Below are 17,565 nucleotides of genomic sequence, written 5' to 3' on the forward strand. Positions count from 1 at the left end.
AGGAAGCTGAACTGACCCCTATTACTCAGCCAGGGAAGGTGTTGGGTGCTGCTGTACTTGCATTCATGTCACATCACAATGTCATGTCAGCAAATCACAGGGCTGGGCACCATGTCCCTACCTGGTGAGATGTACTGTGCCACTGAGGGCTTCATGCTGTGATGAGCACAGAGACAGGATGAAGAGATAGGATGCATTTTGCACATGCTCTCAGCTCTGTAGTCAGCCATTTACAAAGCTCTCTACTTTTCCACAAATAACACATATGACAGTGAAATCTCTTAGCAATGGAAATGCTAAGGAGCTCTACTTACCATTGCAGCTGCAGCTGTCTGGTTCACCTGGTGTTGAGCTGCCTTGATTTTGGCTTGCAGGTGTGCAGGGGGATGAAAGTACTTGCATTTCTCCCTAGAGCATCGACCTTTGATGTAATCCATGCAAACTGTAACAGTATTTTCATTTGTGTCTATCATTGCAATATCTATAGGGTGAGCATAGCGGCAATCATTCTCACCACGTGTGCAATTTCCACGTTGAAACTCTCGACAAACCTTAAAAGAAAGTCACATTGTTGAGCAGAACATCAAGTTACTTTTCAGTCAGTATTTTCAACACAGAATATCAGTCCAGTTGGCCACATTAAACCATGTGTATGTTCTAAATCCATGCTCAGCTGGGGTAGCACATATATTGACAGACACAGGGGTAACTGGTACTACTCACAACTGCTTCAGGGGATGAAAAAAACCAAAAGGTTAATAAAGCCAATTACCAAATGCAAGTACAGAATTTGTACAGAATGGAAAGTGACCCCAGAAAATCAATGTCATTTTGACAAAACTTTTGCAGCTCAGGATTCCTCCATTGCCTCTAAAGCTTAAATGTTAATAACTCTGCCATTTGCGTCTCACCTGGATTATGTATTTGTTATGGAGCATACACTTGGCTAGGACATTTAATTCTAAATGTTACATGCTACTGCTATTTTCAACAAGTACTTTTCCTTAAACATGAGATGCCTCTTTCACATAAATAGTCTCCCTGCCCTTCACAAAAAACCCCCAACCCTGGGATTACATGACAGCACATTTGATCACACAGCAATGTGTTTGAAGGCTTTGACAAAATTACTAGTTGTACTAGGATCTTGCAGATCCTCGTAAGTTATGACCACTGAAGCATCAGAGGCAGAGGAAAAGGTTTCACAAAAACTCTGCAAAGTTTCTTGTCTGAGAAACAGAGAGAAGTTGTTGAATAATACAGCAAGTGGTGCAGCTCACGTACCAATGTGCAATCAGACAGTGTGGGGAAAGGTGGGATGTCAGCAAGGCAAGATAAAATACATAACACAAAACAATGTGTTTTGAAATTACACCCTTCTCTGCTATCTTCCTGTGTTATAATTTACACCTGCAGGGGCCTCTGAATTCAGGTCCTCAGCCCTTATCTCCTGCAGAGTCTCTGCTTAGGGTTTGAAAGACATTTACAACTCCTCCACCAATAAGCCTCAGCATGTCCAGCCAACTGGAGAGGGATAGGTGTCTTTCCAAAACCCTACACTCAACGCTCCCATCAGTGTAATGCTTGAAGCTTTCTCTAAAAGCTCAATAAGCTCATCTCTAGAAAAGGGAAATATCTGTTACCACCAAAAAATCTCCCAACTAACAAAGTTTAAGGGCAGATCATCTATTTGTTTTTCTGAGGTTTTTTTAAGCATAGCAGATCACATACAGAAAACCAATCCTAACCCTGCCCTAATACTTGCTGGTACCAGAATAGTGAGTTTTCCCAAATTTCCAAGGATTTGGGAAAAGGCCCGGCAAGAGCATCTGCTCTGGCAGAGAGCAGCAGCCCTGTGCTAGGAAAGCTGCAAGTTAAACTCTGTACTGTGCTGCATCAGGTAATTTTAGCAGAGAGCAACAGCTGGGACCACATGTCCTGTTCATCCCTGTCAGCAGTATTGCATCAGATGTCCAAATACCTCCAGTTTATCCGTACGCATCAGTTTCTGTCCAGCAGAGCCTCCCGGTACTGTAACAGTAGGATTTCCAGAAACCAGGACAGGAGTATTTGGTAAAAGCTCTGCAGGAACTAAGCCCATCCCAGGAGAAACGTGACTCAGGTAGGGACTAAAAGCCATTGTGGGGCTTGTTGCAAGCGATGGAGTCACAGGAAACGTTGTCTGTGTACAGAAAGAGGAAAAACAAGGTATTAGTTTAAAAGCTCCATCTTGGATTACCCATCAAGGCCTTGCATCACACTTCAATCCTTTTAGACAATTTGATTAACCACATCAAAATGCTGTGCTCCCCAATCTATTCATTTATTGCCATTTATTTGCAATCCATTCGCTTCTCCTGACTCACAGATTTGTGACTCATCCTGAATACAAGGCATCTTTATTTGTCAGATCAAAGCATATTGATGATCTTTATAGTTTAATGACACAATTAACGATTTCATGCCAGCAATTAGGGCAGGCCCAAATTAAACAGACTTCTCATTCCCAAATAAACATCTCGGCTTCTTTATGCCTACACTGCAATGCTGTAGAGTCTCCAAGGTAAACTGCAGCTTCAGGACCTGGAAGCAGGGAACCCCATTAGCTGCATTGCTGCATCCACCATCAGCCCATCCTGAGCTCCATGTTAGCATGGCCAGTGGACCTCAGGTTAGACCAAAGGCATCACTCACTCAGGTGAGGAATCCCTGCTGCAATACACTCGGTTGGCCAGGCATCCTGGACACCTGGGGCTGGTTTCAGAGTGTCAACAGACTCCAGACAAAAACCATTTTGCAGAAGGATCTAAGCCTGCACTCTATGTTAATGGCAACAAGAGGACACCAAACTCACTAATGTCACAACATGACAGATCTCATGGCTTTGGCAAGAGCAGGTGAGTCTTGGGCTTGGAATAGCAATGACAGGTGGACTAGTGTGAGGTCCAAGACCCCATTTGTGCTACACCAAGGAACCATGCTCGCTTTGGAACACAACAACAGGCCATAAAGATCTCGACCACTTCAGGTCCCTACATTGCATTGGGCAGGTCCTCTGCAGCAGAGCTTCAGTGCTGGAGGCCAGAAGCACTTCCCTGACCTGAGCTGCTCCAGCAGTGCTCATCTGGAAAAGGAGCTGCTGTGCTGGGAAGCAGGTGAGCACAAGGCGCCTAAGCAGATGCTCAGTTTAAAGTCTGGTAATAGCCCCTATAGCGAGGGAGTTTGTGAGGTTTTAAAGTACTAGATCCAAAGTATTCTTGGGAATGAAACCAATTTCAGCTGATGAAAAGCTCTACCTGCCCCTGCTGAAGATGAGAGTATGCATGGCAGCACCCCTGCTCCTGTAGCAGGGGCTCGAGCACCCCCCAGGGAAAACAGGCTGAAACTTGCAACTGTTTTTATTTTCCCTCCTGTCACCTGCTCCACTGCAAACTCTGGGTTCCAGATAAAGCTGCTCACTGGCAGGTGTCTATGATACCATCCTTGGGAGCTGTAGCCTCTATTTGGCAATAAAAACAAGTGTGCTTACACAATGGCCTGGGGCATTTTTTCGGCCATACACATAATTTTCTCTTTTCTTTTGTTTTGGTACTTCTAGTCCTGTGAACTTCTAAAAGAAACCACATATGGACAGTGTATTCCTCAGCATCTTCATCCTGGTACTTTGATACTTTGCTCGTTGCAATGTGGAAGAAGTTAACCCACAGTTACTCCAGCCAACTGTCCTAACCCGGCTTTAGCTCAACAGTGCCCCTTCCTAAGGCCAGTGACAGCAAGCAGCTCCCAAGCTGATGGGCAAGGGAATCACTGACAGAATACATCCCATTTTCTCCTCCTCAGTGAGGAGACACAGCTTCCTGCATCAGTGGTGCTGGATGCTTTAAGTGTAGAAGAACCAAATAATTCTCCTTCTGGGAAGGATTACCAATTTTCCTTCTCATGAGCCTTAGTCAAGCACTGCTTCAGCTGTTGGGAGACTTCAGCCACTAAAGCCAGAGATCCCCCAATCCACAGCCCCTTACTAAATAATTTTCTTCTCTCTTTCAATTCTCTGTGGCTCCCAGACATTTTACACCTTTTGCAGCTCAAAAAAGCTCTTTTCGATTTTCAAAGCTGTGACTCCCTGAACACTTTAGTGAGAAGGCAGCATCCATTAGACTGTTTTCTTTTGTGTGAGTACCAGTAATTACAGTGGTACCTGCTGAACTTCTGTCACTATTTACACCATAAATGCTATTTTAAGGAGCTTCTCCTGCCTGGCCAGTCTGCACAGGTTATACTGGGGCCTGACATGTTGTCAGCATCTGTTTTATGTACCCATAGTAGCACAATCCTTGCAGTACAAGTGGCGTGCACAATTGTGTGGGCAAACCCACCCTATGTTTTTCAGCACCTAATACAGCAGAAGTAGAGGTGGCACAAACATTGCTTCAGAATGCCAAGAGATCCTTTAAAGCAAGATACCCCTGCTTGGGTTCAAACCCAGCAAGCAGCCAGGCCAAGGATCTCACTGGTTTCTGAGACAAAGGGAAGACGTTCCTCCCACTGCTGAAGGAGGGATTTGTGCAGACTGGGAATGCTGGGGGCTTGCAACACCTCACACGGAGTAAATTCACCTGAAACATTCACTAAGAGACGATATACCAGCCTCTTCAACAAAAAGTGAAAAGGGTCCACTGCAAAGGTGGAAGCAGGACCTGCTCCCTGAGACACAATCCCCATCTCCCTCAAAAGCAGTCCCTCTTTTCACAGGGAGCAATCAGCAAGGGCTAATGGATCCAAACCCAAGCTGAAGCAAGTGGAGAAAAGATGTGCATGAGGAACAACCGAGTAGCACGATCCACTTGCGATCCTGGAGACCTGCAGAGTGATGCTTGTAGGAGCAGGATGAGTTTCTATTGCTGCTGCTGTTTGTTCACCCCTTTCCGTGCCCTGACATCTGCTGCTGTGTTCCCAAGGTTTCACAAGCGCTCCTTCTGCCCGCCTGCACCATGTGCCTGCTTCCCTGATCGGAAGAGACAGTTGTGCTCTACACCCTGCCCGCAGGCTGGGGCTGACAGCCAGGGAACAAGCAGACCTCACTCAACATATTAAACCTACAAGAGCTGGGGTTTTAAGTCTGGAGTGCGCGAAGCACTCTGAGAACTGTGCCTTTGTGAGCTGGCACCAGGGAGCTCTGTATTTATTGTGGCTGATGAGGGGAAAAGATGGGCTGTGCTCACTGCCAGACCCGGCTGCCTGTCTTGGATTGGGAAATCCAGTCTGGCTCATGCATCAGTACCAGTAATAGGGATGCTGCCAGCCAATTCTTTCCTCTACGTCTGTGCAGGTCCCCCATGTCCTCAGGGAATGTGAGCAAATTTCCTCCTTGCAGCCAGAACCCAAATGTAATTTTTACTCCAAACAGCCCATCTTCAACATACCTCCTGTCCACCTATTGTGACAGCTGTGCTGCTTTTGGCTGGGATACAGTTAATTTTCTCCACAGTAGCTGGTGTAGGGCTGTGGTTTTGATTTGTACTGGAAACAGTGTAGATAATTCAGGGATGTTTTTGTTGTTTCTGAGCAGTGCTTACACAGGGTCGAGGGCTTTTCTGCCTCACACCCCACCCAACTAGCAAGTTGACTGTGGGGGCAGCACAAGGAGTTGGGAGGGGACAGAGGACAGCTGACCCAAGGGATACCCCAGACTGGATGGTATCATGTTCCTGATATAAAGCTGCGGGAGGAAGAGGGAGGGAAGGACAGGAGACCTGACAGAGCAATATTATGGCTGTACATTAAGAAAACAAACTCAACTTAATTGCTGGTGTGCTCTAGGGCAAAACAGAGGGATTGAACTTATCTGCACTTACTCCTGCTGCCCCCCTTGAAGCTCTTGCTAATTCAAGAAATACAGAGACAGGTTTCCTTGCAAATTAACTTTTATAAATCACAGCATAGAGACACTACCAGTTACTCCTGTGCAGAGGAAAACAGGTTACAGTGCAGCAGAAAAGGGTTCAGGCTGGTAGCAGCTCACAAGACTGGTTTACTGAGTATTAAAGTGCTTGTAAGAATAGTAAAGATTTTAAAAAGCTGAAATGGCTGTTGTGAGAACACGTCTCGGGGGAGGGTTGCCAAGAACTTTGACAGCTCTGAGCTCCTCGCAGACCTCAAGCATGGAAGTTGGGTTTAAGGTGTGAGCAAAGAATGAGAACCGTCCCAGGGAGGGACATTTGTCACCACTGGTGACGACAGAACCTGGAACAGCTGATTTTGTTAACAATCTAGAAAGTTGCATTCGATTTGGCTAGCAGAAATTGTGCTAAAGCTAGAGAAGAAACACAGAGTGGGTGTGAAGAGGAAGGCAGAGGAGCGGTTGGTGTTTTGTCAAACACAAGCACTGGCTCAGCCAGGAAGTGTTGATTCTGAGTTACCTCAGACCCTAAAAAAGGGAAAGCCTGAAAATGAGAGGCCCACTGTAAATACAGAGGTATTGATATCCTGAAGGAGGGGAGACAGGTCACTGCTAAGCAGTTATATATGGAAAGCACACAAAAAACAATGGCAGCTTATAGTCTGGTGATAGAAACTGAAGATCATGTACTGACAAGATTGAAAACCTTGATATTAAAAACAGAAATGATGCTGTCAGAAAACCCAAACATCTGTGTTCCCCTCCAACGTAACTGCATGGGACTGGCTGGCTGCAAAACCACCCTCCAACATGAAGGCTGAGCATGCTGGAGTGAGAACAACGGGACAAAGCATCCAGCTACCTATCACCACAGATGCTCATTTCCCCAACCAGACTGCAGACACACTCCTAGCTCAAAGAATCTCTCATTTGTGGGCTGCTGTAGTGTAAAAGACATGTGTTAACATCCCACAGCATTGTCTTTTGGCAGATACCAGCTCCTGGGTGGGCCAGGGTATGTGTGTTTATGCATTCCTATTGTGCCTTTGACTGGAAGCTGAGACATAAATCAGGTTTTTGCTGCATGGAACAAATGTCAGTGCAAAGCACCTGTTGAAATTGGCTCCAGCACTTGCTCCAAGTATCACTGGCCAAGCAAGCTGCTCATCCTCTGCTTTAACCTCTCCATCAGCACCAAAGAATGCTGCTGCTCCAGGAGGGGACAGAGGGCTGGGTTAAAGTCTGGGCTGTCTTCAGGGACATGGGTGACTCAGAACTATCATGATAATCCTGTCTACAAAGGCCTTGACATGAAGAAAAGACAAAGAGCTTGAAAACAAAGAGAAGAAACAGCTTCCTTAGGCAGCAACTGAGGCAGCTGCAGGGCAGGAGTGGTGGCAGGTGTGTCACTACTGCCGTCTTCCATCAACACCTTGTTGTTCTAATGGGCACTAATGGGGAAGCACCGGGCAAACCAGTGCCCTGCTCCACCACATCACTTGGACTCTGAGCTGCAGCACCTCCATGGTCAGCTCCAAAAGTCTGTCCCATGTTGCTGCAAAGGGATAAAGCAGGATGGAGAGGGTGGGGACTAGGCCCAAGGTGCAGCACTTTCCGAATAGTCTTGCACTGGCACACACAGGATGCAAAGTGACCATATCTGAGAAACCAGACTTAACATTTAACAAAGTAGCTCTTCCTATCAATGCCAGAGCCCAGCTCATAGACAGACACCACCATTTCAGGAAACCTGGTGAAAAGTTGCTATGTCAAGTGCTGGTTTGGTTTGGACTTGGTGGGCGTTTTATGTAGTGGTTTGTTTTTTTAACTTGGTAGTTTTTCTGGTGAAACTGCACTTTGTCTAAAGTGCACGTATAAAATGTCTAATCATTCAGCTATTGTTTGGAGCTATTAAGCATGCCGTTTCAAATCCCATCTCTGGCAAGCATCCCAATTAAGCAGGCATCCTGTTGATCAGCTTTCTGATCACATGGGATTTGTACTGCTGCTGCATCAGATACAATACTTTCTGCTTTGCCGAATTTCATGCATACCCAGAAAGAGGCCCCACCCTTCTCATTTAGAGAGAAAAAAATTCTCAAAGCCAGCTTCCACTGACAGCATCTTTGGGAAATCAAAGGTAGTTGAAAGAGCAATCTCTTGTTTGTCCTGAAATTGGTGTGGAGCAAGTTGGGCCACAGGAATCAGACCAAGAGCTTGTTTAGTCTGAGTAAAGTGTGGGAAAGCAGAAAAGGAGCAGTCACTGCAGAAGAAATTCTTATTTTTCTTCTTTGCCCATGTCTCCCTCATGGCACAATTTAGAAACCAGGGGCCTTTCTCATCAGGTAAGATTACCTCTGAAATGAGAAGACTAATCAGACAAGCCAACACATTTAGTCTCAGCGACAATTCAAAAGGCAGGAGAAAAATTTAGGAGCATACTGGACCTGCAAGATTGCAAAGTGGGAAGATGGGAACTTGCCAAAGAGGAAATCCCAAAGATGCTTTGAATAGCCAGCCAAATGAGCATTCAATGTGAATTCCCCACAGAGGAACATTTCAAATAGGAAGGGTTTGCTTTTGGTACAGGGCTTGGAAACCCATGCCACTATTTTGTGAGAATTCAGGATTTCCTTCTGATGTGGACATACTTTCAAGCTCTACAAAAAAGAGGTACAAGACTACAACAGGTAAGAGCCTAAGGCATAGCACAACTAAAAACCTTTTCTGTGGACAATTTTCTCTTCTGTCTCACCTTTCCATCTTCAAAATGGGAAGAATAAACAACATTTTCCTAGCTTGTAGGGCAGGACCAAGATAAAGCTACTACCAGACACTGGGCCAGCATGATGGCAAACACAGAAAAGCCCTCAAAACACAGGAGAAACATGCCAGACTTAGGAAATGGCCCAGTGTGCTGGCAGACCACCATCATAAAGGGACACTGGCCAGCTTGCCCTGCTGAAACAGGGAAACCTCCATCACAACAGCCTCCAATGAGGAGGAATTCTTCACTGCTCTCTGGTGAGAATAAACACCTGAGCTTTTCAAAGCTGGGATGACAGATGCTGTGTCCCACATGGGCAGAGGTCAGGCCCACTGTAGGTGGACCATCAGGAGGCCAAGTTCAAGCTGGTTCACAGACTTGACACATTCAGGCTAGAAGAGTTTGTCCAAAGGATCTGGCCAGTCCTCCCGTGTGGCACAGCACAAGGAGCCTCACCCAACTACAGCACACTAAGTGTACATTGTCCCAGAAAAGATACTCAGCCCCAACTTTCAACTGAAAACTCCCAATTAACTCTCAGTGCAGCTTATGCACGTCAGCACTGAAGAGCTGCTTCAAGACCACTGACAGTTCTTAAAATATACATTGTGACAGACTAAAACTCAGCTGACAAGTGTCATGCCCTCCCAGATACACCAACCAGTAGACAAAAGCCATCCTCTCCCTGGTGTAACAGGGTTCTCCAGCCTAAAACCCATTTGAACTGACAAGCAAAAGCAGGGACAAGCAGTGAAAGCTTCTCTGAACTACCTGCTTTGCAAACACCTATCTCCCACAGGCTTCCCTTCCTACATGAAGAGAAGCAAATCTTTCCTGCTCCTACTCTAAATCAGCATTACTGTGAAAAACAAGTGACAGGGATGTGACATCAGCACAACTCTCTGCTGGGACAAGTGCAGTGAAATGGGTCTCACTCCCAGACATTAAAAAGGATTAAAGTCTAGGTAGGATTCATCTTCCCCAGTTTTAGTCCAACAGTGCAACACACCTAGTCCAAGGGACGCAGCACCATATCAGTGCCAAACAATCATCCAGGACAGGATCCACTGGAATTGAGCCACTCAGAACTTCTGGGATGTACATCAATCAACTGGTCAAATAAGCACCTGGTGGTAAGATTCTTCTACTTGACGCCCTGAATCTCACAGTTCCTCAGTTATCAGAGGAAAAGAGAGACACAGCTTGCAAGGAGATGCAAAGGTAGCATCAGACACCCCTCTAGAAGATTCTGCCCAGTTCTGTGCAGCACAGACAACAGCCTGAGCTCAGGCACAGGGCTGGAACCTCCGTGAACAAACAGGGGAGGAACAGGGAGCAGTGTGAACCCAATGGATCCAGGGCTGTAACTCACAATTGGCTGTAGCTGCGCGCCCGGGAGCATGAACTGCATCTGCTGAGCAAACATGGCTGCGGCCGTCTTCTGCTGGATCAGGTTGTTGCGTCCATTTATTTCAAGTTGTGTTTTTAAATGTGGGGGAGGGTGGAGATATTTGCAGTTCTCTCGGGTACACCGGCCCTAAAAAACATAATGGAACAGCATTTCAGTGATTGTAACACCCAGGGCAGCCAGAGAAATTTAATTAAGGATTGTTTGGGTTACTGCAACAACACAATCATCGAGGCGGAGGCAGCCTGGTAGCTACTGTGCCTCTTTTGTGATTTTTCTATAGTAGGCGAAGAGAAGAGCAACATGACTTCTCCTGCAGTAACACTGACTGAATACTATCAAGCTAAACCAAAAAGTCAGGCTTCCTGATGTTAAAATGACTGTTGTAAGAAAAAGTCCCAAACAGTCTAACACAAACACCAATACTTTCAGAAGCTAGTGGCAATAATTCCAGAAACAACAACAAAAATTCCCTGTTTCTTTGTGTGGGTTTGCCTTTCTCCTCCTTCCCAAAACCAGACCATTTAATTGGCCCTGACAACCAGACGAAACTGTAACTGCAAGTAAGAAACTGTCTCCACCGCTTCCCCAGCTGCACTGGATAAAACTTTGAGAGGACAGCCCTGTAAGGCAGCACCTCTGACCCACAACATGCAGGTACTCTGAGATGCTGGGAGCTGGCAGTCACAGGAGGAAGAACTGAAACGATTATCCCCCTTTGTTCTTTTATTTGTCAAAAGTGATGCGTGTTGCATCATCTACTCCTTCCCCCTGGAATAAACATAAGCACTGGCCATGCCAGTGGCTCCTAAAAAACAAGAGATCACTAATGTTATCCCTGCAAATCACCTGAGATCATCACTTAAAAAAAATGCATAAACTGTGCCTTACTTTAATACTGTTTGCAAGACATAAGAAGATAAATAAGAATGCTAGTAACAAATGCTGTCATTAAGATGAAATAGTTCTTGAAAAATAAAGTTTTTTCTCTCCCCCCTTTCTTTTTGAATTCCTTCTTCAAGAAACAAGAGCCATACAGAAAACATGAAATACTTAATGTAACTATATGCAAAAATGGTGACTTTTTTGAGGAACAAATTATTTTGAGCTATTCAAAGCCTACTAAAATAAGGCCAGACCTGGAGGCCACAGAGCTGTTCCATGACAGATAATTAATAATGGTTCCTGCAGTCAGCAAAGGCACAGGATCATCCATTACCCAGCCTGTCCCAGGTACAGTCGTAAAGGGCTGGACACAGAGTCTTCAGTCTCAGTGCAATTAAATTTTCTTTCCAAAAGGGGCACATCAGATGACCCCATGTACCTGCCCCTGTTGGCAGGATCATGGGCAGCAGAGCTGTAACCCCACACAGGTCCACAAGGATACAGCTGTTACATACCACTCACGCAAGGCTCAGGTAGGAACCTCCTGGGATCAGCCCCTGATGCATCCAGGATTCTCCCCTGGGGATTCTTTATGGTTTGTGCAAACATACAGGTGGAACCACTGGACAGTCCAAGTACCACCACAAAAAGTCAACACCACGACCCACTGCAGGGACTGGTTTTGAATCCCCAGCCAGGCTCCCCAGCATGCCAGGTTGCTGTAGGGCAGCCTGAGGTTTTAAGTTTTACTCTGCCCCCCTTCCTGGTGGAGATAACAGCATTACTGTGGAGAGGGCTGCAAAGCTTGACTGCAGCTTAAAAGGGGCTGTCTGACATGTGTCATGAGAACAGGCTCCTCTCTCATCTGCTCCGAGGAGATCAGAGTTAAACAAAAGGCAAATAATTAAATGCAAGAAGTGATGGGCTAAAGCCAGTGGGACAGGAAGCAGCTTGGCTTGGTGGAATGAAATTCTGCCCTGCTCCTAAAAGAGCCCAGTTGCTCCCAACAACCCAACTCAAAACAAGACAGGCTTTTCAATGCTATTGTTTTGGCTTCTCAGCAATCCAACAGCTCCAGATTCCCAACAGTGAGTTAATTGCTCACAGGGGCCGGGGACACAACTCTTCATCACCAGACACTTTTCCACATCTGGGTGAAGTGAGGGTAAAATGGCAGCTGGCTGGTGCTCAGACACCAGTGCCACTACAAAGGAAATAAATGCATTAATCTGCAAGGAGAATATTCACCAGCACAGGGCAGGTTTGGGTCATCCTGCTCATGCTGCACGGGACCAGGCCTCTCTGCAGCCTTTCCAAACACCTGGGACCCAGCAAGAGTCCAGGGTTCAGCCTCAGAGCACACCTGCAGTGTACCACCTACACAGCTCCTGCAGGGCTGCTGCTGACCAGACGTGGGGAGCAGACCCCCAGAACCACAGGTCGCCCATGGCCAGGCAGCAGCTCGATTCTGAGCTCCAGCCTCCACAGGCTTACACACCAGCCTTAGAAATTCCTCCTCACTGTAACTTGGCACAAGTGCTTTCGTTGGGGAAACACTTATTTCTACCAAATTTGGAATAAATCTGTGCAGATGTTTCTACACTGCAGGAATGGAGAAGACGAAGAAAAGAACTACTTTTTTTGTAAACAATACTTACACAGTTGACTTCAACTTGAGAAGGACTTTGCTATTTCAACTGAAATTGTGAATATCATTGATACCAGCAACCCCAGCTTGGTGTGAAGCTTTGTTCTGCCCTTTTTTTTTTTCCCCTCAAAGCAGTTTGTTTAATTCCAACAGGGGGTTCTACAAACAGAATATTTTTACTACCAATAAAAAAACCACCATACAGCACAAGGCATTGGTCTTGCAGAGTCTGTAAGCTGAAGCTAGTGCCCACACAGTGCTAACTGGTTTCAAGGACACACATTTGTAAGAAACAGAGCTGTGCAGATGCTGCTGCAGAGCAAAGGCTGTGAAATGCTGTCAGTCAGGCCTTCGAGGGCTCAGAAAGACAAAACGAATCACTGCTGCACTCAGATTCAAACCCATGTCTTTGGTCTAACTCCTCCTTGCCAACATTTTGATCCTGAGCACCACCAACCACTGTGTTTCACTGGGGCATATTGGAAGCCACAGCTGAGTTAACCTGCCTTCTCCAGCACCACAGTAAGTTCTTCATCTCTCAGACAATGAATTTTAGGAACTGGTGATGTGACAGAGTGACACAAGATGTTCCCAGTTTAGACACCTTGCTATGTAGCATCTTTCAAGATGTCTTGCTCTATAGTGATGGGCACCACCAGTACCCCCTGAACTCCAACACTGGTAGGGGTGAGCCCTTCTTCTACCCTTCCATCGCAACACCCATAGTTCTTGGTACTTCCCAGAAACACACACAGTCTTCAAGACCAATTTCAGCTATACAAAAGCTGCCAGAAGGTCAAAGGAACTGCCATTTTTAACTCCTCAGTACCAGCTGCAACACAGCAGGGAAAGCAATAGGGAACTGGTAGCAAATCTGCTGTGTGAATACTGGGCTGGGGATAAATAAGGACAACTCCATTTTACACCTGTGTGGCCTAGGAATACAACGTGAGAAAATACAACAGGAACGAGGCCCCCGGTATTAGATGACCATATTTATGCTACAAAGGCATGGTTTTCCTGCAGGGACTAGCTGTGGCTCCAGCATAACAAAAGCTCAGCATAGGGTACAGAACAGTTCCAGGGTTGTGCACAGAAGACCAACTGAGACATTCTCCAAGCTGAGGGTTGCACCAAGAAGCACCATTACAGCATCTGGAGTGGCCACTGCACGTGTTGGTAGGGGCCTGGTGCTCAGAGACTGATCTGTGCTGGCAAACAGCACATTGAGCCTGGTGGCACCAGCACAGCCACCCTCCTGTAACTGGAAATTTGAAATTTGCTGCTGTCAATTTAGCCTGAGTACTGACTTCAGGACAGGCGCATTCCCACCCTGTCCCAGGTGGCACACAAGCCTGCAGCCAGGGAATCACCACCCAGTAACAGACTGCTGCTGGCCTTGGTAACATGCTAAATATAGCTGCGTTTTCTGGCTCCTTGCAAAATGGAAGGAGTCTGAAGGACTGTATTCATCTGCTTATTTGCCAACTACAGCCAGGAGGAAAAAGCATATGGATTGCACTTTCATAGGCTTGAAAAATGGATATTAAAAATAAATCATTAAAGGATTTTACAAGAGTATCTTCTCCCCATTTCTTCCCACAAACTCCCCCACCCTTACAGTAGGCTGCTGGCATGTGATTGACTCTGTGTTGCCAACTTAAGTCATGCTGTGATGGCGTATACTGTAAATGGCTGGCATCTGACACCAGCTAACGTGACAGCAGCTTGCACTGCAACAAAGCCAGCTGTTTGGAGTGCAGCACTGACACCAGCACACTGAAATCCAGTAGAAAAACCTGCATACACCTGGCTGTGTGGAGTTTGCACCTTGTCATCTGCATCCTAGCTCAGAGGGATGCAAATAAGAGCAATCTGGGTACTGCACCAGGCTGGATGAAACTTCCTTAAGCATGTTGCACAAATGCTCTCCTTGCTGGCTGCTGAAGTGAGTTGGACTGTGCTGCAGAAGTAAGGCTCTCAGCACAAATCCCAGTGCCTGCTCACATGTGCACCAGTAATGCAGTTTGTTACAGACTCTTTAATCCCAGGCACCAGTGTGGGGTTCCAGACACACATTTCTGGTTTTAATGACTGCACACTATGTCTCTCAATCACAAGCAGTTCTCATGTGAAAATCTTCAAGCTAATGCGGCTTTTCACACACTGGAGGCTGCAGTGGGTTAGTGCCCTGACTGTGCAGTCTTTTCCACAGACACTGATGACATATGCAATGACTGACAGCAAAAAGAATGAAAAGAGACCAGGCAGGAAAGGATTTCCATGTTTTGCACAAAACCAGGCACCAAAACACAGCTTGTCTACATAACTTTTCTCCGCATGAAGCAGCAGATTTCCACCTCCCCAAGAGGAACTCAGTGGGGAGGCACATTCAGAGATGTGCTGGCCCTGCTTACTCAGTGCCTGTCGCTCCAGTGCTGAGGCATGAAATGCTCTCTGCTTTCCATCCCACTCATAACATGCACACAAAGGTTCTCTCCAGGCCATGGATCCCAGCTCTTGCCACAGCCTTGCAAGGCTTTCTCATACACAATACAACCTCAACCACCATGGTGTCTTGCCTCACACTTGCAGGGCAGGCTGCAAATTTATGCCATAGAGCATGAATTGCCCCGCAACAGTGGGAGACAAAAAGTGGGAAGCTCAGGGTTGCATCCCTGTGTCCATGCAGCACAACTAAGAACATGTCCTGAGCAGCACATGCTGCTTCAGGTCTACCCCTACTGCCACCTGCTCTGTAAGAAAAGAGAGGCCCTGGGAGGCAGAGTTGGTACCTGGTGCCCAAGCTCTAAGTCCTACACCCATCCTATAAGGACTTGCAGCTTCAAAGTTACCCTTCCAGGACAGCACCACCTCTACTCAAGCGCTTTGTGCTCACTGCAATTTGTCCCCAAGCAATGTGGATGAGCATGTGGACGCTGGCTGGATTGAGTGACTCATCCTGCCACCTCCAGTGCACTGCACAGCTGGTACAGCCTCCTCCAATGCAGCACCATGCTCCTCTTTCCACACAGGTAGAGAACTGCATTGGAGGAAGGGAAGATAGCTGTCCATCTCATTGCTGGATCAAACACCTTTCACTGGCAAACATCAAATAGCATGGAAATAGCATGTTTTCAAGTGGAAAACAAAGGAGGCTGGATCTGAAAAGTCAGTCTGATCATTAGGATCAGATACATCTCAGACAGGTGTTCATGCACCCCAGCTGTCACTCACTGCAGTTCAAAGGCAGCCCTGAACACACCTTTATCTGCAACTCCTTTCTACAGGCTAATGAAATTTCAGAAATTATGCTGCCAACTGAGTCAGTGAGAACTGCAACCTTGCAATCTCCCTTGAACACTGACCCTGGCCCAATGCATCAAGTAATCTCCACTTAAGTGCAAAGCTTTCCTCCTAGCAGTGTTGGAGCAGCTCACTTTCACAGAGAAGTTTTAAAGTGTAATTATGTAGAAAACACTCCTTGAATAAGTTCTCATGGAAGGCTGTTAGACCCCTACAAGCATACAAAAAGCAGGTGTAGAAGAATCTAGTGAAGTCATAAATTTCGCCATTGCCCACACAGATCATGGATTTTCTCTGTACCCATTACTTGTGTTTCCCATAGGACTCCAACACATCAGTCTCTTCACAGCTGATTTTCAACTGCAGTTTTGCTCTACTTGCAAAAGAAACCTAAAACTTCTGGTTTAGGCCAGAACATGAATTATTCCCTTCCTCCTTGAGGAAGGGCCCATGCTTAAAGGCTGCGGTCACATCTATCCTCCTTCCTTAAAACTCTAAGACCTAGATTATGTAAACTGTCCTCGTCCAACTCTCCCAGCACAGTCTCTAAGCTTTTCCTTAGGCTACTCCCCCAGTCCCTGCTGCTGTGGGTACCTGCACAGGGGCACTGTGCTCCACCTAAACCCTGACCAGTGCTATGCAAATACACAGATTTTTTCACATGTCCTGCAGATGACAGTGCTGCTTTTACATTCCCACATGGCATTTTCTTTCCGACTAACAATGTAACATTCTTTGATTCACCCTCAATAAGCCTTTTCCAGAACTAGTCCAGACGCAGCTATGCTGCACCCTGCATGAGGCAGCTGATTCACTCCAGTGAATTTCATACTGCTTTTATTGAACTCCTTTGCCTTTTTATGGATTACTTTTCCAACCTGTCAAGACTACGTGCAACTCCACATCTGGTTCTCTAAAGAGTGTCTGTAGTTCCTCTCAGCTCAAAGCACCCTACCAATTTAACAAGCATACTCTCTCTATTCCATCATTCAAGCCACCAGAACAAAACAAAACTGAACAGTCCTGCCAAGTACATCCTTCCACACTGCCACTGAAAGCAGTTTTCCAAGCTGTTGTGGATAGTGACATAAAAGTTTATCCTATGCTTTGTTCCCTGACTTGTTTGGAAGTGGATTTATGCTGCGTCAAAGACTCCCAAATCTAACACCAGCACTTCATTCTCCCTCTCTGAAATAACTCCTCTCAAAGGCTTTCCAGTTCTACTGCTTTTTCTGCTCCTTTTAGGACAGATGTTGGGATTCTGGAGAGTCCATGGTCTGCACCCTTCCCATGTCAGCAGCTCTGGTTATACAGTATTGGCTAGAAAGAAGTTGGTGGTCTCAAGTTACTTGTAACAGCAATAAAAAATACAGCACAATAGGTTGCTGACATTTTTCAAATGCAGGTGTAACACCCATTTACAGAGAGCCAAGAGACTGCTGTTATGGTGAGGATCCTGCTGTGAATAGATCATAGCTGAAAAGAAAAAGCAAAATGTATCTCCTAGTTAGTATTACCAGATGGCAATCAGCCTCAAAGGCAAGGGAAGCAACACAGACTTCCCACCATACAGAAGTTTCAATTTCAATGTGTGTCAATAAAAATGCTAGAGTTAAGGTTAATCTGGTAGTTTTCAGCTACGGATGATACAG

General features: G+C 46.1%; 1 protein-coding gene across 9 annotated transcripts in view; it reads right to left on the reverse strand.

Annotated features, from left to right (window-relative positions):
- MBNL3 (muscleblind like splicing regulator 3) overlaps nt 1–17,565 on the reverse strand; it is an 85,499-nt gene that overhangs the window by 15,828 nt on the left and 52,106 nt on the right. For all 9 annotated transcript variants that reach the window (XR_010720544.1, XR_010720545.1, XM_066182073.1 and 6 more), the window contains 3 exons: nt 10,039–10,203; nt 1,982–2,182; nt 315–551 (listed from right to left, as the gene is read on the reverse strand). Coding sequence is in view for 7 of the 9 variants with exons in the window: in XM_066182070.1 (XP_066038167.1) it covers nt 315–551; nt 1,982–2,182; nt 10,039–10,203 (603 nt within the window). In the remaining 2 variants the exon portion in view is untranslated. The remainder of the gene's footprint in view (nt 1–314; nt 552–1,981; nt 2,183–10,038; nt 10,204–17,565) is intronic.

This window comes from Chamaea fasciata, unplaced genomic scaffold, assembly GCF_029207755.1.
Source record: "Chamaea fasciata isolate MVZ Bird 193981 ecotype frontalis unplaced genomic scaffold, bChaFas1.0.hap1 SCAF_4, whole genome shotgun sequence".
Lineage (NCBI taxonomy): Eukaryota > Metazoa > Chordata > Aves > Passeriformes > Sylviidae > Chamaea > Chamaea fasciata.